Source organism: Adiantum capillus-veneris, chromosome 13 (assembly GCF_014529385.1).
Source record: "Adiantum capillus-veneris isolate H3 chromosome 13, ASM1452938v2, whole genome shotgun sequence".
Taxonomy (NCBI): Eukaryota; Viridiplantae; Streptophyta; class Polypodiopsida; order Polypodiales; family Pteridaceae; genus Adiantum; species Adiantum capillus-veneris.
The window spans coordinates 142,579,450-142,602,060 of record NC_140943.1 but is presented as its reverse complement, the minus strand read 5'-3'; the positions used below and the strand labels follow the sequence as shown (position 1 = coordinate 142,602,060).

The 22,611-nt window shown below is 45.3% G+C and overlaps 1 protein-coding gene across 1 annotated transcript in view; it reads right to left on the bottom strand.

Annotated features, from left to right (window-relative positions):
• Positions 1–22,611, bottom strand: part of LOC147444994 (vacuolar protein sorting-associated protein 9A-like) — a 90,089-nt gene that overhangs the window by 9,697 nt on the left and 57,781 nt on the right. Inside the window, exon 4 of the mRNA XM_086527486.1 lies at positions 8,396–8,563. Within this exon, the coding sequence (XP_086383612.1) occupies positions 8,396–8,563 (168 nt within the window). The remainder of the gene's footprint in view (positions 1–8,395; positions 8,564–22,611) is intronic.

Sequence of the window (22,611 nt, the reverse complement as noted above, 5' to 3'; positions counted from 1 at the left end):
TGTGAGAGAGCTCAAATGTTGAGTTCTCAAGTACCTTTTTTATGCGCATTGGTGACACTGATTCTTCTTTATGGAGTTGAAGTGTAGGGTGGGAGCATCTCAAACTGAAAAAGAGTTTGAGAATGTCCAAAAGAAATTTCTTGCAAACTTTCTCCAAGTTAAGACACAAACACCATATATGCTCCTACTCCTTAAAGTCGAGATCTCTTCTAATTGAGGTTATGGGCATGGAAAGGGTTGTGGAGTACAGGATAAAAGATGCATCAAAACCCCTCTCATCGACTTCCTACAATTGCATGGGAAGCAAGCAAAAAAGTTCAAAAGACACATGAGAGCAAGATCTTAAGCACAGGATGGATGCAAGACATAAAGAAGTGGTTTGGGAGATGGGATGCATTACACTCGCTAGATGATTCCTCAATAAAATCCCAAGTGAATGAAGCTCTCTACAATGCCAATGTATTATAGCTTGGAAGGAATCCCATGGGTCACGCTTCATACATTACACAACCCATATTGCATGTCACAAAGTGATAATGTGGCTGCACGAGAGCAGAAACCCTAACCCTAAAAATTTGCAACCCTAACCCTAATCTGCAGAAACCCTAACCCTAACCCTAAAGGGCTGCAGACTGCATTGCTGACGTGGCAGGCAGCAAGGAAACAACCGAAATTCCCGCAGACATGATGGCGTGGCACCGTACGGCAGATTCCGAAAAATGCGGCGCATTTCACGCTGGACTATACGACAGATTTTTCCGCTTTTTGCACTGGAAAAAGCAACAGGAAGCTCTACACAAATTGTTGGGCAGTTTTTGAACTTTGCTTTAGTTTTTGAAGCAAGGCTTATGAGACAAACTGCTTTATTTTTAAAAAGCTGGCAGCTTTTGGGGCTCAGCTTTTGGCATCCCTTGTAAACAAATAAATAAGTGGTTTGGGCTCCCACTCTGCAGAGCATCTGGACGCAGAGTCTGAGAGTGAGACCCAACCACTCTTGTACTTTGAACTCAGATTAATACAAAAAGAAATACTGAAAGGGGCGCCAGTCTTTGGGGCCAATATCTCTAGGCACGTAACTCTGCAGGCCCAGTGTAAGTCAATTGTGAACTGTGAACTGTTTTGAAGTGGTTATTTGGTGCTGTCGGGGTCGATTCTTGACTTGGAGTGTCCAAGTCTGTTACAGTGGTATCAAAGCACGACCGATTTCTCTTTTACGGGAAATTCGATCCCAAAAAAATTTTCCGTGCCACCTATGGCTTTACGTAAGGATCAGTCGACTCCCTCTGCATCCGGAGATGCGAGAAGGGATCACAACGAAGATTCCAACAAGGAGTATGGCCCGTCTCCGCCTACTCAGGCGGAGCGACGAGAGATGGAGCGTCGTCAATTGATCGGCGATGCAACAAAGATGATGCTCAATTTTGCAAAGAACCCAAAATTTGCAAAATATATGAGCAAGACTTCTTTTCAGAAGTGCACGAGCAGTGGCAGAAAAACCACAATACCACCCTCGAAACCCGCTCTCAAGAAAACTTCTGCTCACAAGAAATATTCAGAGAACGAATTAGAAGAGGTGGTTGATGCACGGATTGCTCAGCTTTTTGACGCGCAAAACAAAACTAAAAAGCGCGGCAAAAAGCAGAAGAAAGGCACTGACTTCCCGAGTTATTTGGGTCGTCAGTCGATATTTGATAAGGCAAACAAACAGAAGAAGCGTGTTCGATTTGAAGAAGTACCCAGTTCTTCTTCTTCTTCTTCTTCTGACAATTCTTCTAGCTCTTCTGACTAGAGCGAAGAAGACTGAAAAGGCAAAAAGCGAAGCAAGAATCAACGCTTCGGAAAGGGCAAAAAAAGGCAAAGACGTCTAAATCTCGCCCAGTGAGTGACAGTTCTACAGAGGACTCGTCTACAGATAGTTCAGACTCTAACGACGGCACCTTTTATGCAAAGAAGAAGAATTTTTATAAAGCCAACCAATATGACTTTCTGGAAGATAAAAGCAAGAAGGTCCGAGAGTTTAAGGAAGGTGGACAGTCAATTAAATTTGACATGTTTTCAGGACATAGAGATGCTTCGAAGGCTGTCTTTTATACAGCAGTTTGACATCGCTTTCGCGGGAGGACGCTACTCAGAACACTCTAAGATTCGGAGAGCCGCCTCTTACTTTAAGGGGAATGCTCGAACTTTGTGGTCCACGCTTCTTTTAAACAAGACTGCGCCAGTTAAATGGCTGAAATTTAAGAAGCTTTTTATTTCTTCTTGGCTGACTCAAGAGTATGAAGGCGATATACGAGCTGCTTGGAACCATCTTCGGATGACCAAGAAGGATACAGTGGGCGCTTATTGCAAGAGATTCTGGAGCTCTTTTCTACCCGCTTCTTCATTCAAGAAGATCTCGTTTAGAGAATAGATTGAGCGGTTCACCTTGGGTCTACCTACAGAGATCCGAGATCACTGCTTGAAACAGAAGTCAACTTCTATTCAGGAGTTGATGAGTCATGCGAAACGGGGTTTTGCCATTCACTCTGGCAGTCTGACCTACCCCACCGATGAGGTCATGACACAACAAGCCGAACAAACTTCAACGAATGAAAGTAGAAAGAGAAAGAGAAACCCAGAAAAGAGAAAGAGAAAGAGCAACCCAGAAAAGAAGGATGCACGACCCAAGCTTACTCCTCAAGAGCGAGCTCGCTTCATCAGGGAGGGGAAGTGCTTTGGATGCAGGGAACATGGACATATCTCCGCGAAGTGCCCTAAAAAGGCACAGAAAGGACAGAATGACAAGGACGACAAAAGGCCTGAGAGTTCGAGAGCAGCTGAGGAACGTGGAAGAAAAGGCAAGATGAAAACAGGACTGGTTCCAGATTGTGTGGGTATCGATCCCAACATCATGGACGAGAGTACAGAACTTTGCCGAGCTTGGGGAAAAGTGAAAGACCAAGAGGCCCTGGCCTTCTTTGATGGAGGAGCCAAGGCCAACTTCATTTCACCGGAATTGGCGGCGCCGCTCGAGATCACTCCCGATCGGATGGGACCACTTGCGGAGGCAGTTCTAGCAGCACCCGGCACGAACGTAGCCATTACACCTGTCATTGGCAAACTTCGATTGCATTGTCGGGGTATTTGGGGTATGAGGACTTTTTCATAATGCCTTTGGAAGGTTGTGATGTTCTCTTGGGAATTCCCTGGTACCACAAGAACAACACCGTGGTCGATTATAAGGTGAGGAAAGCGACATTGACTACAGAGAAGCGCAGAACCATTGTACTTGACATTAAACTGAAGGGCGAGTCTGTCCCTATTGTATCGGCTTCGGCCATTTCTAAATTAATGAAATCCAATCTTTTTGTTTACTCGATCTTTATGAAAGAATTGAGTGATGAGGATAGGATAAATATGTCTAAACTTGATAAAGAACACCAAGATTTTCTCCACTCTCACGCCGATTGCTTCTCAAAGGGCCTACTAGGCGAGTTACCACATGGTCATTGATCTGATACCTGGAAGCACACCACTGAACCGGTCACCTTACCGTGTGAGCCGAGCACAGAATGAAGGATTATGAACCAAGTGAAAGACCTCTTGGAAAAAGGTCTTGTCCAGCCTAGTACTTCACCGTATTGCTCTCCAGTGTTGTTGGTTTTGAAGAAAGACGGATCTTGGAGAATGTGCATCGATATAGAGCTCTCAACAAAATCACCATCAAGAACAGATTTCCAATTCCTAGGATTGATGATATACTCGACAGATTACACGGATCCTCGTGCTTTAGCAAGATTGATCTGACGAGTGGATATCATAAGATCAGAATCGTGCCGGGAGACGTCTACAAGACAGCTTTTCGGACGACTTTTGGGTTATTTGAGTTTTTGGTGATGCCTTTTGGCTTAACCAATGCTCCTGCGACATTTAACCGCATGATGGACAGGATTTTTTGAGAGTACAGGCTATTTGTTGGCACTTTCTTTGACGACATCATTGTTTTCTCCAAGAATGAGGCAGAACGCAGAGATCATCTGCTTCAGGTCTTTCAGGCATTTCGTGCTACGAAGGTTCCACCCTTCCTAAGCACGAAAGATAAGATTTTTAAAGCGGATGAGTATACGCGCGACTCAGACACGGCTTTTGCCAACGTCTGCGAGGCTTTGCAGAAATCTCAAGAAGGACAGAAAAAGGCAGCGGATCGCCATCGTCGCGATTTGAAATTGAAGGAGGATGATTGGGTGCTCTTATGTTTTGAGAAGGCACCCTGAGAAAGAAGAAGGGAAAAAGGAGAGGCGTTTTCCAAAGCTTAGTATGCGATACTACGGACCTTTCTAGATCTTTGAAAAGATTAATGATGTCTCCTTCCGACTGAAACTGTCTGACACTTGGAGGATTCACAATGCATTCCATGTGAGTCTCTTGAAACCTTTTAAAGGTGATGTGCCTGATGATGGGGAGCCTGATGAGCAACCGAAGTGGAAGAAAACGAGGAGATCCTTATTCCTTAACAGATTTTGACACATAAGGATACGAAGGATAAAGGTGAAGTCCGAAGGCAGTTCTTGGTTAAGTTCAAGAACTATCTTGCCTTGGATGCGAAGTGGATGGAGGAGGACCTAGCAGATACTCCTCAGATCGTGAAACTTTACCTCGAAGCTTTTGTTTTAGCATAGTCTACTCCAAATGGAACCCAGAATTCAGCTTGGCCGGAGATCAGGTGCAGTAGGATGCACAAGAGGGGAGTTACTCCGCTCCTTTGTCAACAGATGCCTCAATTTTTATCCTAGAGTCACTGATGTCTCTATGAGCTTCAGGGATACTGAGAGCTGACAGTATTCTACTGTATGACTTTATGAAATGGAATTCCTGAATATGAAACTCATTTGTTCTTGACTTGTTTGTAAGTGCAGGAACTGATAGACGAAATGACTGCAGCATTTTGGTCTAATTGATCTCGAATAGACATGGTTGCAATAGGGGTTAGTCAATCGGACATCGATGAGGCCTCGACTGGATCTAGATGCGATTGCTAGCTACATTGCCAATAAATCATGGTCTAAGATCCGAATGAATATTGAATGTCATGTGATGTCATGTGATGTCGAGTGATGTGACTGTCAATTGGTACATGTGCTAGATGTGTGTTCCTAGTGCGTAGGTACTAACAGTCAGTGTCTACTAAGGCGGCTGCCTGTTTTGCAGGCATAATTGAGGGCAATTACAATGCTTTCAAGAGGGGGGTATGTCACAAAGTGATGACGTGGCTGCCGGAGAGCTGAAACCCTAACCCTAAAAATCTGAAACCCTAACCCTAACCCTAAAGGGCTGCAGGCTGCATTGCTGACGTGGCAGGCAGCAGGGAAAACAGCCGGAATTCCCACAGACATGATGACGTGGTACCGTACGGCAGATTCCGGAAAATGCGGCGCGTTTCACGCTGGACTGTATGGCAGATTTTTCCGCTTATTGCGTTGGGAAAAGCAGCAAGAAGCTCTACGCAAATTGTTGGGCAGTTTTTGAACTTTCCTTTAATTTTTGAAGCAAGGCTTATGAGACAAACTGCTTTATTTTTAAAAAGATGGCAGCTTTTGGGGCTCTGCTTTTGGCATCCCCTGTAAACAAATAAATAAGTGGTTTGGGCTCCCACTCTGCAGAGCATCTAGACGCAGAGTCTAAGAGTGAGACCCAATCACTCTTGTACTTTGAACTCAGATTAATACAAAAATAAATACCGAAAGGGGCGCCAATCTTTGGGGCCAATATCTCTAGGCACGGAACTCCGCCGGGCCAAGTGTCAGTCAATTGTGAACTGTGAACTGTTTTGAAGTGGTTATTTGGTGCTGTCGCGGTTGATTCTTGACTTGCAGTGTCAAAGTCTGTTACATTGCCTCCAACCACAAAACCATGTTCTTCGCCAATAGAGGAAATTGTACGCATCCTTATATGCTTGAGCCTATTCCCTCGTTGACAATTTGCACTATTGCAGCCATTTGGCCTAGCTCCCACTACCTTCGATGTGCTCAGCTTTTGCTCACATCTGAACTTGCTTCCCTCACATTTTCAGCCATGACTTAGACCTGCATACTTTCCTCTCCAAGCCACAGTGATGGCTCTCCATTGCCATTCCCACCATCATTGTCCTTGAGCATCAAGAATCACTTATCAGCCCCACACATATATCTTTGGTCCCATAGTTCATATTTGACCTCCGAGGACGATAATAAAATCTCTCTCTGCATGTATGTATTACTGTGTATAGAAACCCCCAGATATGCTAAAACTAACCTCTCTCCTGAGGTGTACAAAACTGTATACATGGCCGTAGAAAAATATAAGTCCAAGGCCACACATCAAGGTGGCACATGTGATGAATGGAGAAGGAACCAATAAGGTGGATCATACTACCACTGTATCTAACCTCTGCTAAAAGTAAAAACAGATTTGATATGCACCAGCGTTGAAAAAAAGCATGTCACCACTCCCCCGTTGTCCTAGAGGAATCAACTACTGTTTTCCACAAACTCCAAAGAGAGTTGATAATGTCAAGACAAATGCTAGTGACTGCGGGACTCAAAAGTCTGAAGTATAAATGTGGAATCATGTCCCATGGAAGTAACAAATGTCCCAATAGGTAATCCACCATGGACTAGCAACCATAGGAAACAAGAGATCCCTCTAGCTGTATGTAGATCCCAGAGTGCTGACCATTGTTGTCTCAGATATGCATGTGAAAGACCCTATTGTAACCAAGTCTGCAACCGAGTAGGCCGTTCTCTCTCATGCCTGACCAGAGCAATGCGCCCAATCCTGACTGTACGCTCAAAAAAAAGACAATGGAGCCCAACCATGCTCGGTTGAAGGCCACTGCCACTCCCCTGGATCCCAATAAAGTTGAGAGATCTGTCTCCCCTCCCATATCCATAACTGCCAAGATGTAGCCTCCTCTACCGGAAAATAAGGGCCCACACAATGTCTCTTCCCCTTGGCACCAAATACTCTGACTGGCTGCCAAGGAGAATGTGGTAAGGATGTAGACGTCCTGTCAGGGAGCCACAATAAAAAGTAGTTGGAGGTACTTGTAACTTAACTAAGATGGGAATGCCCTTCTCATCAAAGCAAGCCTGCCAACCCACCTTTGAGATGCGGAAAGGAAATGACTAAGAGGCCATTGCATGCTCACCTGCCGTGCCTGCCAACCCACCTTTGAGATGCGAAAAGGAAATGACTAAGAGGCCATTGCATGCTCACCTGCCGTGTCCCATGTGGACAAGCTACTGCAACCCAAAGCCATCTTATCGACTAGGAAAGGCACGGGATTTTTTCCTTGGAACTTTTGTCAGCTCGTTCACAAGACCTACGAGCCCAAATGGATTCATTAAAGTGGTTATACCCTTGAATAGCCCTCTTTGTATAAATGATTGCACGAGGCGTGGTCATTGTTACCTGGGCGGCCTTGGAATTGTAGCCTAGGACCAGCAGCATGCGTGTCTCCAGTCTCATATCAATTGAGTTCACGGAGCATGAGTAGTGCAATCATGTGGGCCTCATTATCGTGTTTATTTTGTAGCCACCTTTTAGCTGGAGATAACAACATCAAAAGTGACTTGACATTACCAATTCTGGTAGATCCAGATCCAGCAAGGGGGGACACCCAACCTTGGCACCACTAATCCTTCTCCCACTCTGGAATGTCAAAAGTCAGCTCTGCCCTTGATTATCTAGCAGGGCTCTCCTCTCCAGCCTGTTGGTCACAAAAAGGCAGCGCTAGGAGACTCCTATCCAAGCATTTTGAAGCAGCCAGACCTCTCCCGGCACCATACTAGCAGCCAAAAAGGTCTCCTCATGTGCATGTTGCGCTGGGGATATTCATCCCTGATCTGCAGCAAAGGTCCTTATCAGTGTTTGGGATACAGGAGCTATCAGCCATCCGTAGCGTCGGTTGTGGCCATTCAGATCTCAGGCCAAAGAGTCCTATGGAAGCCGAAGCTCCTGCATTTTGGAACCCGTGTTCAGTGGTCAGCCACTTAGATTCACCAAAGGAGAAGCCAGACGGTGCTCTAAGAGGTCTCAATTGCAATTACGCAAGAAGTGATGTTGTGATAGCATGATAACTGCTCTTGTGTGAAGTTTACGCATCTAATGGGGCACCCCATCCTACAATTTGTTGTGGCTTCACTTCATGCACATGTCGAGCATAATCTTCTAACACATATAGTGCTTAGCAAGACAAAAAATGACCAGCTCCCTATTCCCGCTTTTCATCCCTCAACCTCTCTTTACATCAACCATTCAAAATTTTACCACTCCTGATGTACAAGGAGTGCAGACAGCAAACAAGATATTACTTCAGCTTATACTATGGTCAAGCAAATAAGAACCAAGAGAAGAAATAGAGTCACAGCATACTCACCTTTATGATGACATAAATTAGAACAGGAAGAAATTCATCAGCTCCTGGAGGATTTTCATCCGCAGCCATAGAAACGTTCAAAATGACTGTACTGCAACTCAGAATACACTGAATTTTATCTCGTGGATTCTTGTAGGTGTTAATTTTCTGTATATCCTTCTGAGCCAGCTGAAACAAAACAAAACAAAAATCTCTCTCTCTCTCTCTCTCTCTCTCTCTCTCTCTCTCTCTCTCTCTCTCTCTCTCTCTCTCTCTCTCTCTCTCTCTCCCCCCCATACGCGAGCTGGTCCTCCTACGCGTCGAGCGAGCAGGCCCTATTCTCAGTCCCCCACCCTAGTACCTTACCCCACATTTGGGGCCCGGGTTCGATGGATCCGCCTACCGAAGAGGAAGGGCCGGGTGTAGATAGCTACACCACCCGAAAAAAAAACAACGGCTACTTTCAAGCAGAGAAACAGAGATACTGTACTATCACCAGGATCATTACGAGTGGGGAAAACGTCCAAGATACATGGAGAACTAATGATGGAAAAGGTCCAGGTGATGCTCAAATCAGAGCTAAACTACATGAGAGATGACATCAGGAAGGAAATGCACGCGAGCGCTGAGAGCTACAGGAACTCCATGTATGGAGACATGATGAGAGAACTAAGGAGAGAGATCCGGGGGATACAGAATGAGGAGAGTCGGATCTTGAAAACGGAATGATGAAACCTAATCAAGGCCGAAGTAAATGTAACAGAATGCGTTATGCAAAAGAAAATCGATGAGGCATCAGCAAGTTTTGAAGCATGGAGAACAAATATGGAAAAGCAAATGGGGGAAAAAGATGCAATAATCGAGGAGCTAAAAGGAGAACTGGCCGCTTGCAAATCTGCAACTAAGGAGAAGGGAGATGACCAACCTTCGGTGCTGAAGGAGCTCGAGGACATGAAGGATCAGATGAAAGCTCTACGGGAAGGAGATGAACAAAAATCGAAAACGGCATCCTCATGGGCGGAACGTCTTTTTAAGACACAAGAAAAGGTTGATGAAGCAGAGAAATGGATTGAGGATGCGAAGAAAGGGAAGGCCCAGATGCCCGAGACCACACCTACCTCCACCATCATTAATATGACCATTGAGGAAGAGAAGAAAAGGAAGACTCGGGCTCTGCATGTGCGGGTCACAGGAGTCAAAGACAAAGAGAATGTAGATGAAGAAGTGAAGGAACTGATACAACGCATGGGCATCACAGAACCCACTCACACAAGTGCATGGAGAGTGGGCAAGAAAGGAACCGATGAGAAGGGAAACGTAAAGGATAGGGCACTTATTCTCCGCTTCCCGAATATAGAAATAAGGAAAGAATTTCTAAAGAAGAGGCCAACTCTCAAGAAAACCGGTATTTTCCTAGGAGATGACCTTACATTGGCACAAGTGGCACACATGCAAGAGTTGATGCCAGAGATCAGGGCAGCAAGAGAAAAGGGGAAAATCGCCTTTTATAGAGGAGGGAAGGTAGTGGTTCTAGACAAGCGCTCATCATGACGGTGCGAGATGTATGGGGCGACGCTCCAGATAGCGGCGTGGAATTGTAATGGATCATATAGGCTTGATGTAGGTGCCTTTGAAGACAGCTTTAGGGACAGAGACATAGTTTTCTACTCAGAGACACACCAGATACCGGGACAGCGTATGCCACATGTGAAGGGTTATTTATGGGAAACAGTTGGTCGACCAGACAAGAGATCTCTACAGGGTAGCCGGGGTTCAGGAGGAGTAGCAGTCTTATTTGAAGAGGAGTTGAAACCACTACTACAAATTATCAGGAAAGATGAGCAAGCAAGGTATATGTGGGTGAGAATGAGAGCCGAGACAGGTAGATTTCTATATATCGCTATATGCTACTTCCCTCCGAGTACCTCAGTCTACTCCTCACCTAAAGGACAATCCCCTTTCTCCATATTGAATAATGACATATGGGAGTTCTCTAGAGATGGAGACATCGTTCTCTTAGGAGACTTTAATGCCAGAACGGCCAACTCTCAAGCAGTATTCTATGATACTTCTGAGGAAATGCTCCGAGAAGTGGATTTATCACAGAGAGGGCTTACTAGAAACTCACAAGATAAAGAACACACTGAATATGGGAGACATCTCATGGAGATGGCAACTATACATGGTTAAGCCATACTTAATGGTCTAGAGAATTTCCCCTTATCTAGGGGATTCACATGCTTCCCGCACAGGCATGGGGCCAGTACAGTGGATTATGTCATGACTTCACCAAGCTTTATTTCTAGTATCAAGAACTTTATGGTGGGACCCAGGCCGGTTGGGATTGCAGTGGATCATGCTCTATTGACCTTATCAATCTCCTTCCAATACAATGCCTCTCAAGTACAAAGGAAGAAGACACACACAAGATATACTTTCACGCCTGAAACTGATTCAGTCTATGTGGAAAAGATCTATAATAGGATGTGGGCAGCCGAGCCAGTATATACTGTAGAGGAGATTACTTCTCAATTAACAGAGATACTACATGGAGCAGCACAAGAGGCATACCCACATACTCAACCTGATCAGAAGAGAGGATCTGGGAACACGCCTCAAAACAATTGGTATGATGAGGAATGCAGAGAGACGAGAACCCAAGTCCAGAAAGAGCTTACACTTGGGATCATCACATATAAGCAGTCTCGGATTGCTCTTCGGCGTATAGTACGTCGCAAGAAAAGGGCATTTTTAGCCAAATTGGAGAAGGATTTATATCAGCTCTTCTTGAATCAGGACTCACATGAGGCCTGGCGCTTATTTCGCGAGCACTCACCGCATCCGACGATCACTTCTCCTGAGATCTGGGGTCAATATGTAACATCATTATATATGGTATCTGGACAGCCTCCATTACCAGATCCGCTAGAGCCATGCCCTGCTACGAGTACTTTCTTTACTACGGAAATGGTGGAAAAAGCCATTGATAAGATGAAGACAAGAAGAGCATATGATCATGAGGGTTTAGTAGTAGAACATCTGATCCATGCCAGGGATCTACTTTCAAAAGTCCTTGCTCGTCTGTTTAATCGGGTCATGTGTGAAGGATTCCCTGAATCTTGGAAATTATCTACAATCGTACCTATTTTCAAGTCAGGGGATCCTATGATACCCGGGAACTACCATACCATTATGGTAGGTCACACTTTGACCCGACTGTACGCATCCATTCTTGAACAAAAATTGAGTAGATGGGCAGAGAATGAGGGCATAAGGGCAACAGGACAAGCTGGATTCAGAAGGGGTTATTCGACTTTAGATCATATTCTTACGCTCAGAGCCATTATTGAGGAAGGAAGAGCAAACGGGAGAAGGATGTATTGTTGCTTTGTGGATTTTCGGAAAGCTTTTGATGCAGTACCAAGGGCCAGACTGATGCGTAGGATGCAAGAGTTAGGGGTCCCCAAAGAGATTATTTGGGGGATCATGGCCTTATACGGATCAGTAACTGGTTATGTACGTACTCCAGAAGGGGATTCCGACGTTGTTCATTCCACCGCTGGAGTAAAGCAGGGATGCCCACTGTCCCCTACTTTATTTGGTATGTACATCGATGAGGTATCAGATTACATTGAGAGAGAAGGTGACAGAGGTGCTCAACTTGCAGGGTCATGGATCCCTTTGCTGTTGTATGCAGATGATATTGTGTTGATAGCAGAATCACCAAATGGAATGCAGAGGCAGCTAGATGCTTTACATAAATTCGCGGAGGACAGTGGACTGTCGGTAAACTTGGGTAAAACCAAAGTTATGGTGTTTAACACCACACCCCAGTGGGTTAGGAGATCGGCACCTACATTTGCATATGGCCAGGATACAATAGAGTACACAGATGCATACACATACCTTGGGGTGGTATTTGCAGGACCGAAGTTTACTCTTAAGAAAGCAGCGGATGCTAGATTATCTAGAGCCTCTGCGGCCTTGGGAGGGTTGGAGAGGATGTGTTCACAAGTGCAGTTTCAGGAACCACGAACAAAACTGTGGCTCTTTGATACTATGGTGGCCTCGGCTATGCTTCATGGGGTCCAGATTGGGGACCATCTGTGGATCAGGATAATTGGAAGTCAATGGAGAGACCTTTGGTATCTATGATTTCCCGATTGATTAGAGCCAAGGCCTCCCTACCACACGCGATTACCCGAGCGGAACTAGCGGCCCCTCCGATAGAAATTGAAGCTCTTACCAGATCAGTGTCCTTTATGCATGGTTTGTGGGATACAAATAACTGCCGATATACTAGATTGGCCCTTGAATCCTCTCGACAATTGGCAATGAAAGGGGATACATCATGCTAGTATGCGCAACTGTCATCGTGGTTTCAGAGACACGGGTTCAGTATGGAAAGATTACCCCCCTTCCAATACTCACTTGAGGCTCCATCACTGGCAATTACACGAACGGAGATTAATAAAATCATCCGACAGGATCTTATACAGTTGGATACTAAGAGGACATGGGTAGACCCTACACAAGAACTGGGCACGAAGATGGCCGACTACAAAGAAAACTTCCTACAACTATCTGAAGATGGATTTGTGATTCGCCCGAGTTACATGGATACCCACCTGTCTCATGGTTTGAGATGTGCTATTGGTCAGATTCGTACATCCTCACACCAATTGGAAATTGAATTTGGCAGATTTAGGGGAATCCCACCTGAAAGCAGAATTTGCAAGTTATGCGGAATGGAGCTGGAGACAGAATTACACTACATATGCCACTGCACAGTATACTACGAGATACGTGGGCGTTTTCACTGCCTCTTTAAAGAAGGCTTTGGACCTCTAGATAGAATCATGCAATACCAAGATCAAAGATGCTTAGGCTTGTACCTACTAGAACTACATCGGCACAGGGATAATCTAATGAGAAGACAAAGAGCACTACAGCCTCATAGGCAGATCACAGATTTCTTCGGATCGAGTGAAGCAGGAGTGGAAGGGGAAGCAGGAGGCCAGCAGCCAACACAAAGGAGTACCCACATTCATACCAAAGGCACCCTAATTGACAGAGCGATTGAGCTTAGGAAATCGAGACGACCAAGACCAAGAGGCAGAAGCACACTTCACCGGAGGAGACTACAACAAAGGATTAAAAGCATTCTAGCTAGACACCCAGAATGCTCCTAAGAAGTTTATTTAATACTTTGTATTTAGTTTTTCACATTCACTTTCACACTTTTCACACCTAGTACTTTAGTACTAAGGTACCCATACATTGTAACAGATTCACCACTTTGTATCAGTTTGGTCTCATAGGTCATTTTGGCCTTTTGAAGACGTTAATATAACATTTCATTTCATTTCATTTCTCTCTCTCTCTCTCTCTCTCTCTCCCTCTCTCTCTCTCTCTCTCTCTCTCTCTCTCTCTCTCTCTCTCTCTCTCTCTCTCTCTCTCTCTCTCTCTCTCTCTCTCCTTCAGCGAAACCCTAAGACCCGCACACCCTGTGTCCCTCCCAGGATCAAGGGCAGCCTGTGGAGGGGCGTTAAGCCTCCAAGCTCGGCTGCAACAGAATCAAAGCCTTCTCAGAGTCTCAGAACTGCAGCGCCCTCCCTCTTTCGACCTAGAGCAGCTACGACATGCTCGGAGCTCGGAGTTTCGACCTGCTCTCCTGCTCTTCCGACCTGTAGCTCCTGGACGTGGAGCTCTCCCGCTCTCCCACCCTGCTTCGTCTAAAGCTACGAGGACCTGCGCGTCTCTCTCTCTCTCTCTCTCTCTCTCTCTCTCTCTCTCTCTCTCTCTCTCTCTCTCTCTCTCTCTCTCTCTATATATATATATATATATATTGTACCGGGTACCTATTGTATCAGCTGCTACACCCACGTAGTTTTAGATTGTAGTAGTAGTAGTAGTATTTTGTTCCACTTCTAGTTCTTTTCTAGTTCTTTTGTACCCAGACATGGTATTAGATTCACTATTTTGTAACTGATTGGTCTCATAGGTCATTTTGGCCTTTTGAAGACGTTAATATAACATTTCATTTCATTTCATTTCTCTCTCTCTCTCTCTCTCTCTCTCTCTCTCTCTCTCTCTCTCTCTCTCTCTCTCTCTCTCTCTCTCTCTCTCTCTCTCTCTCTCTCTCTCTCTCTCTCTCTCTCTCTCTCAATCTAGCCCGTGGTCTCACACTGGCTCGGTTTCATCACAAGCCTGTGTTCCTGCGCCCTCTCAAGCCCATGGCCCGCTCAAGCTGCATTGTAAGCTTGTGATGTCGCGCCCTCTCAAGCCCATTGTCAACTAACGCCAACAACACCCGCCAGAGATTGTGGATTTTTCGACTCCAAATAGGATATGGCTACCAAGGCAAGGACACCACTCCCAAAGACGCCCACAGGAACACAGCCAAGTTTTGCTACTGTTGTAGTGGCACCGAGCAAAGCAGACCACATCGAACAACTAAAAGCAGCCCTAGACAGAGTTATTGAAGAAAATCATGACCTCAAGGCTCGCCTTACGAAACTCGAGGCACGATTTGATTCTATGGTAGATCTCACTACCGACAAGGTGAAGCAAGTTGAAGAAAAGATCATCAAAGCTCACTCGGCAACACACGACATCACCAAGAAGATTGACATTAAGATACAAACAGTCTTGCAAGAGCGTCGGCTGCAAGAATCCCTTTGCCACAAGGTCCGGATTGGGGGACTTCCCTCCTCATGGTGCACTGACGAGGACACTCTAGGAGAAGCCATCACGAAGCTCAATGATATCCTTCAACCAGTTCACATAAAGACCGAAGCCATCTCTTGGATCAATGATATACATAGGGAAGTACCACCTACGCAATGTATCCTCACCTTCAATGACAAAGAAGAGCGATTGCGATTGCTACGCCAATCTCGCCTCCTCAAGGGACAACCTTTGGATCGCCGAAGAATTAACTACGAATCAACTAAAGACAAAAGCAGGCGAGCTCAAGAAGATGCACGAAGCCCGCAAACAAGGCAAATGGGCAGTCGATCGAGGTGGCAAAGCCGTCATCAAGAGTTTCGAGCTCCCAAACCGGCTTCCCCCTCCCCCTCATCCAACCCCTCTTAGTTTTTCTTCTTTTCCGTCCTTTTGGCCAATGGACCCTCAATCCTTAACTGATATGTACCCAACGCCTTCATTTGAAAGCACCGTTGTACTGTTTTGTCTTTTGGTCCGATAGGTCATATATGACCTCCGTGAACCATAATTCAATCTATCTATCTATCTATCCACCTATCTCTGTGTGTCTGTGTGTCTGTGTGTGTAGCAATAAGAGATCTTCTTCAGCTGGGTCAGATTTTGGGTTATGTGGACCATTTGGCATCAGCGCAACTCTTGCATGTTTCAAGCATTAGAAATTGACCCTTTCCCTTACTTCAAGTTTTCCCTTGGACAAGCCCTACATTATGCTTATGATGTGGGAGACATCTATCTTGAAGCTTACAATATTTTTTATTTTATTTTTCTAGCTTTCGGAGCATCATAAAGCTCCGATCACTGTACTATTTTCCTGTGGGTTTTCCTTGTTTTGAGGTTTCCCACTTGTAAATTAAATCATGATTTTTTATTATTATTATTATTTTAAGTGGGGGCATGGTACCCTTTTGAATTACGAAATCAAAATTACAAGCCCAAAGGCATTACATCAACCCGTAGGCATACACACCTGACGGATCTGATAGTGAAAAAACCCCGGAGATATTCAATGATTACAAACCATAGGGGAAAAACTACCAGCAATGCAAAGTTACAAAAGATGGGTGGTACAACAAAACTAGAAGCAGGGGAGTGAGGGGAGAAAGTAGCAGAGAGCTGAAGCAGAAACAAGCCACCGTAACATTGAGAGGAGGCCGAAAACTCCAACAAAGAATCTCTAATAGCCAATTCCAAATCTCCAAGGCCGTATACAATGGCGCATCCCAGTAGAAGAGACATCACCGCTACAAGAAAACTCCACACCAAACAACTGGCAGAGAGATAGCCTCTAGAAATCCCTGGCAATGATCAACAGGGCTATGACATTCTTCAACCTGCAAGCAGAAGCAGTATATGGTGCAAATTTGAAGGCGAGGCACGAAACGCTCAGCACATCCACCAACCCCCACCCATCAAACCAATTCCAAACCTAAATCACCCATCAAACATGAGAAAAAACAAAAAAGAACAAGAAGTAAACATGTAGAACAGGCAAGCATACACGCACACACTCCTCAACCAAAAGCAGTCATGCAAAACGCACTCATCCCAGGCACATGCAGATCCACAAGCACAAGCATCACACAAAAGAAATAAGGCAAATACAAGCAAGCGAGCTAAACAAATAGAAACCATGAGAAACAAAGAAAAATACATGCATAAGAACAACAAACAAAACGAAAGGAAAGAAACTGTCGCAAGCAACACACATGACATAAGAGGGGAACTCTCATGAAGGCGGCCACATAGAGCACCTGCGGCTCTGTGTGTGTGTGTGTGGGTGGTAGAAAAGGGTTTCTATTCTGTGTACATAAGAGACCTCGGGAGATGCTCAACAGCCCATCACCTAGAGGAGCGACAATGTGTAGGCTATGTAAGCATCAAGGTGGTTTGTACGATGAATGTAGAATGAACCACTCTGGGGGTGCATAATGCCATGTGACGTGACCCTGATCCTGACGGAAAAGAACCCACAAATGTGCCCATGTGCGAAGAAAGGTACATCGACGTTGCTCCGCTGCCCTGGACGAGTCGGCTAAAGCATCCCATTGGCTCCCCATCTTCGGGCACATCACCTTTAAAAGGTTTCAAGAGACTCACATGAAATGCATTGTGAATCCTCCAAGTGTCAGGCGGTTTCAGTCGGAAGGAGACATCATTGATCTTTTCGGAGATCTGGAAAGGTCCGTAGCATCTCATACTAAGCTTTGGAAAAAGCCTCTCCTTTCCCTTCTTCTTTCTCAGGCGTGCCTTCTCAAAATGTAAGAGCACCCAATCATCCTCCTTTATTTCCAATCGCGACGATGGCGATCCGTTGTCTTTTTGTGTCTTTCCTGAGATTTCTGCGAGGCCTCGCGGACCTTGGCAAAAGCCGTGTCTAAGTCGCGCGTGTACTCATCAGCTTCAAAAATCTATCTTTCGTGCTTAAGAAAGGTGGAACCTTCACAGCACCTTCAATAATCTCAAATGGCGCCTTCCCCATCGAAGAGTGTATCGTGTTGTTGTAGGCAAGTTCTACCAAAGCTAGATACTTTTCCCATTGAGCCTTCTGATCCAAGATATAAGACCAATAAATCTAAAACCACTGAATTGGCAATCTCAAATTGCCCGTCAGTCTGTGGGTGGAAAGATGACGAAAACTGCAACCGCGTGCCAATGTTCTCCCAAATTGCCTTCCAAAATAAACTCGTAAATTTGGAGTCCCTATCGGAGACAATTGTCTCAGGCATGCCATGTAATCTAAAGATCTGGGCCACAAACAGTCTCGCTAAGTGATCCGGCTTGACTCTTTTCTTCACTGGAATGAAATGAGCCTGCTTACTAAATCTGTCAATAACAGTCCAAATACCATTGTGATCACTCTGTGTTCTCGGGAGATCAAAAATGAAATCCATTGCAATACTTTCTCAGGGGCGGGTGGGTATGGGCAAAGGCTGTAACAATCCCTGTGCTTTATGCCAGTCGAATATGACCTTATGGCATACCAAGCACCTGCGCACAAACTCGTCCACATCCTTCTTGAGCCTCCGCCAAAAGTATCTCTCCACCCCTTTCATGGTGGTATCAATGTTGCGGTGACCGTAAAAGGCGGACAGTGGCATTCGGTCATAACCTTTTCCCACAACGGCTATGTAACGCACAACATGGTTTTCCTCATCAAGTAGCCATCCCAAATGGAATATCCCGCTACTGTCTCCCCATCCCGTATCCGTGTGAAACGCCTGCAAAATCCGGATCTGTGGCATACTCGTCGACCATATCCTCGAAGCCCCTATGATGTATCGCGAAAATAGCCAGAACCAACGGCTTCCGAGACAAAGCATCTGCCACCAAATTCTTTTGTCCCTGCACATGGACAATCTGGAAGTGAAACTGTGACAAGATGTTCGCCCACTGCATCTCCTTTTCGGATAGCTGCTTATGTGACAAGAAGTAGAGTAAACTCTGATGGTCTGTAAAGGCAATAAAATCCGCTCCGAGTAGGTAGTGCCGCCACTGAGTAAGAGCATGGATAACCGCCAAAAGCTCTTTCTCATAAATATGTGCTGTCAATTCCGGCCTTGAGAACAATCGGCTCTCGTAAGCAATGACTGTCACGTGACACATCCAGCCCTATGTGTCCGTGGACAAGCTACAGCATGATCACAGTCAGTCCAGTCAGTCTAGATTTAGAAGTGATCTGGCACTTTTATGAGTCTATTTGTAGACCGTGCATGCCCAGTCACTTAGTATGGATGCATATCCTCTGGTTGCACACAACATGATCATCAGTATTCCCATCAGAATCCATCAGATTCCATCAAGGGAATTTTCCAATGCATGTAGCCTATTTTACCTATTTTTGGCATTTTTTACTTATTAATTTAAGTGACTTTGCAACAAAAGTAGGTAGGGCAATTTGGGTAAGAAAATATATAAGCAAACTAGAGCTAGCACTATTTGGCAGAAGAGGCAACAGGAGCACATGCTCAACAGGCACCTTCTCAGCAGAACCCCTCCAAGAGACCTAGCGTTTTTTCTCCACAGCAACAGCCTAGCGTTTTTGGACCATATCAGCTAGCGATTTGCACTTCGGCGACAGCAAGACATCAGAGCAGCCTAGCGTTTTGCATTTGCAAGACAACCGACGTCAGAATTGCAGATTTTCAGCCCCAACGTTTTTACATGTGCAGCCAACCCTAGCGTTTTGCAGGTTCTCCGCGACGGAAACTCAAGAACCATCAGCGTTTTCAGTTTTCAGCAGTTAGCACCCACAGATAAAGTCCCGAACCTCGCAGATCTCACCTTCCCGCAGCAGTTCCTCGCCGCACGGTCAGTTTCCGCAAGGTTTACAGTTTCAGCCCGGAAAACGTAGATTTCAGCATCTGCGTCTTCAGCGCGTCGTCGTCATCGACATCGTCACAGACATAGAGTCAGAATTCAGCAGATAGAACATTCGCAGATTTCAGCCCATAGCGTTTTTGGACAGCAGTAGAAAGATTGCAGATTTCAGCCTTAGGTCGACTTCGCCATCACCGTCGTCATCATCGACATAGCCTAGACTTGCATCAGTCTCATGCATACCATTTGTACCAGATTGTGCAATCATAAGTAGACCACTCTCGCCGACGAGAGTGGGGCCTTCGGAGGAGGGTTTTACAACGTCACTGGTGTCGTATCTCTTTTCTCTCTCTATCTCTCAGTCTCATTCACTTGCACGCACAGTGTCCATTCACTTTGTTTGTGATCATAGCATTCTCTCATTAAGAACGGAAGGCTCTACCTTCCATAAGAACAAAAGGAACCTTGTGCACAGTTCGGAGCACTCATCTTGAGCAAAGCGCAAACATTCATTCCACTGCACCTAACAATGACATGGCCTTCTTGCATTAAGAGCGCACCCAGACTACAACCACAATCATCACAATATACTTCAAATGACTTCTGCAAGCCCGGCAAAGTCAAAACTGGTTCCGTAGTCAATTTCTCTTTCAAAGTATGAAAGACAGTCACCTCTCTGGGTCCCCACGAGAAAGGGACTCCTTTCTATGTCACGATATGCAAAGGGGAAGCAACCTTTGCAAACTTTCGAATGAACCACCTGTAGTACGAACACAATCCCAAGAAGCTTCTAACTTCATGGACATTCTTCAAATCGGGCAAATCACAGATAGTCTCTATCTTGGCGGGATCCATCTGCACTCTTACTGCTGACACAATGTGTCCCAAAAAGTGTATCTCTGGTAGGAAAAGTTCAGTTTTCTTCGCATTAATCACTAACTTGTGATCTCGTAATGCCTGAAAGACTTGAAGCAGATGATCTCTATGTTTTGCCTCATCTTGGAGAAAACAATGATGCCGTCAAAGAAAGTGCCAACAAATAGCCTGTACTCTCGAAAAATCCTGTCCATCATCCGGTTAAATGTCGCAGGAGCATTGGTTAGGCCAAAAGGCATCACAAAAAACTCAAATAACCCAAAAGTCGTCCGAAAGGCTGTCTTATAGACATCTCCCGACGCGATTCGAATCTGATGATATCCACTTTTCCAATCGATCCTGCTAAAGACGAGGATCCTTGAAGTCGGTCAAGTATATCAGCAATTCTAGGAATCGAAAATCTGTTCTTGATGGGGTGATTTTATTGAGAGCTCTATAATCGATACACATTCTCCAAGATCCGTCTTTCTTCAAAACCAACAACACTGGAGAGCAATACGGTGAAGTACTAGGCTGGACAAGACCCTTTTTCAACATGTCTTTCACTTGGTTCATAATCTCTTCGTTCTGGGCTCGACTCACACAATAAGGTGTGCTTCCAGGTATTAGATCAATGGTATGATCTTCAGGACGAGCAAGTGGTAACTCACTTGGCAGGCCCTCTGAGAAGCAACAGCATGAGAGTGGAGAAAATCTTGGCATTCTTTATCAAGTTCAGACATATTTGTCCTATCCTCATCACTCAACTCTTTCAAAAAGATCTAGTAAACAAAGAGATTGGATTTCATTAATTTAGAAATGGCCGAAGCCGATACAATAGGGACAGACTCACCCTTAAGTTTTATATCGAGTACAATGGTTCTGCCCTTCTCTGTGGTCAATGTCGCTTTCCTCGCCCGAAAGTTGACCACGGCGTTGTTCTTGTGGTATCAAGGAATTCCCAAGAGGACATCACAACCTTCCAAAGGCATTATGTAAAAGTCCTCATGCCCCAAATACCCCTGACAATGCAACCGAAGTTTGCCAACGACAGGTGTAATGGCTACGTCCCTACCGGGTGCCGCTAGAACTGCCTCCGCAAGTGGTCCCATCCGATCGGGAGTGATCTCGAGCCGCGCCGCCAATTCCGGTGAAATGAAGTTTGCCTTGGCTCCTCCATCGAAGAAGAGGAGGGCTTCTTGGTCTTTCACTTTGTCCCAAGCTCGGCAAAGTTCTGTACTCTCGTCCAACGTGCTGGGATCGTTACCCACGCAATCTGGAACCAGTCTTGTTTTCATCTTGCCTTTTCTTCCACGTTCCTCAGCTGCTCTCGAACTTTCAGGCCTCTCGTCGTCCTTGTCATTCTCTCCTTTCTGTGCCTTTTTAGAGCACTTCGCGGAGATATGTCCAGTTTCCCCACATCCAAAGCACTTCCCTTCCCTGATGTAGCGAGCTCTCTCCTAAGGAGTGAGCTTATCCTTCTTGGTCATCCGAAGATGGTTCCAAGCAGTTCGTATATCGCGTTCATACTCTCGAGTCAGCCAAGAAGAAATATAAAGCCTCTTGAATTTCAGCCATTTAACTGGCACAGTCTTGTTTAATAGAAGCGTGAACCACCAAGTTCGAGCAGTCCCCTTAAAGTAAGAGGCAGCTCTCCGAATCTTAAAGTGCTCTGAGTAACGCCCTCCCGCGAAAGCGATCTCAAACTACTGTACAAAAGACAAAGCCTTCGAAGCATCTCTATAACCAGAAAACGTGTCAAATTTAATTGACTGACCACCTTCCTTAATTTCTCGAACTTTCTTGCTTTTGTCTTCCAGAAAGTCATACTGGTTGGCTTTGTAAAAATTCTTCTTCTTTGCGTAAAAGCTGCTTTCATCAGAGTCTGAACTATCTGTAGACGAGTCCTCAATAGAATTGTCAACCACGAGGCGAGATTTAGACTTCTTTGCCTTTTTCTTGCCCTTTCCAAAGCGTTGCTTTTTGCTTCGCTTTTTGCCTTTTCTGTCTTCTTTGCTCGAGTCAGATGAGCTAGAAGAACTGGAATATTCAGTAATTGGCACATCACAATGCAACACAAATGCTCACATATGCATGTTACAAGACATAGAAACATAAAGCCGCCAATGAACACTCCCTCCGCAAATAACCATCCAGGTCCGGGCCATGAGCTGTTCAAAAACTCCCTCATCACTCCTCCCGCAAATAACCTAAAAAGGTCCGGGCCATGAGATATAGAGGCCTTTTACAACCAAATGCCAGGTCCGGGCCATGAGCTGTTCAAAAACTCCCTCATCACTCCTCCCGCAAATAACCTAAAAAGATCCGGGCCATGA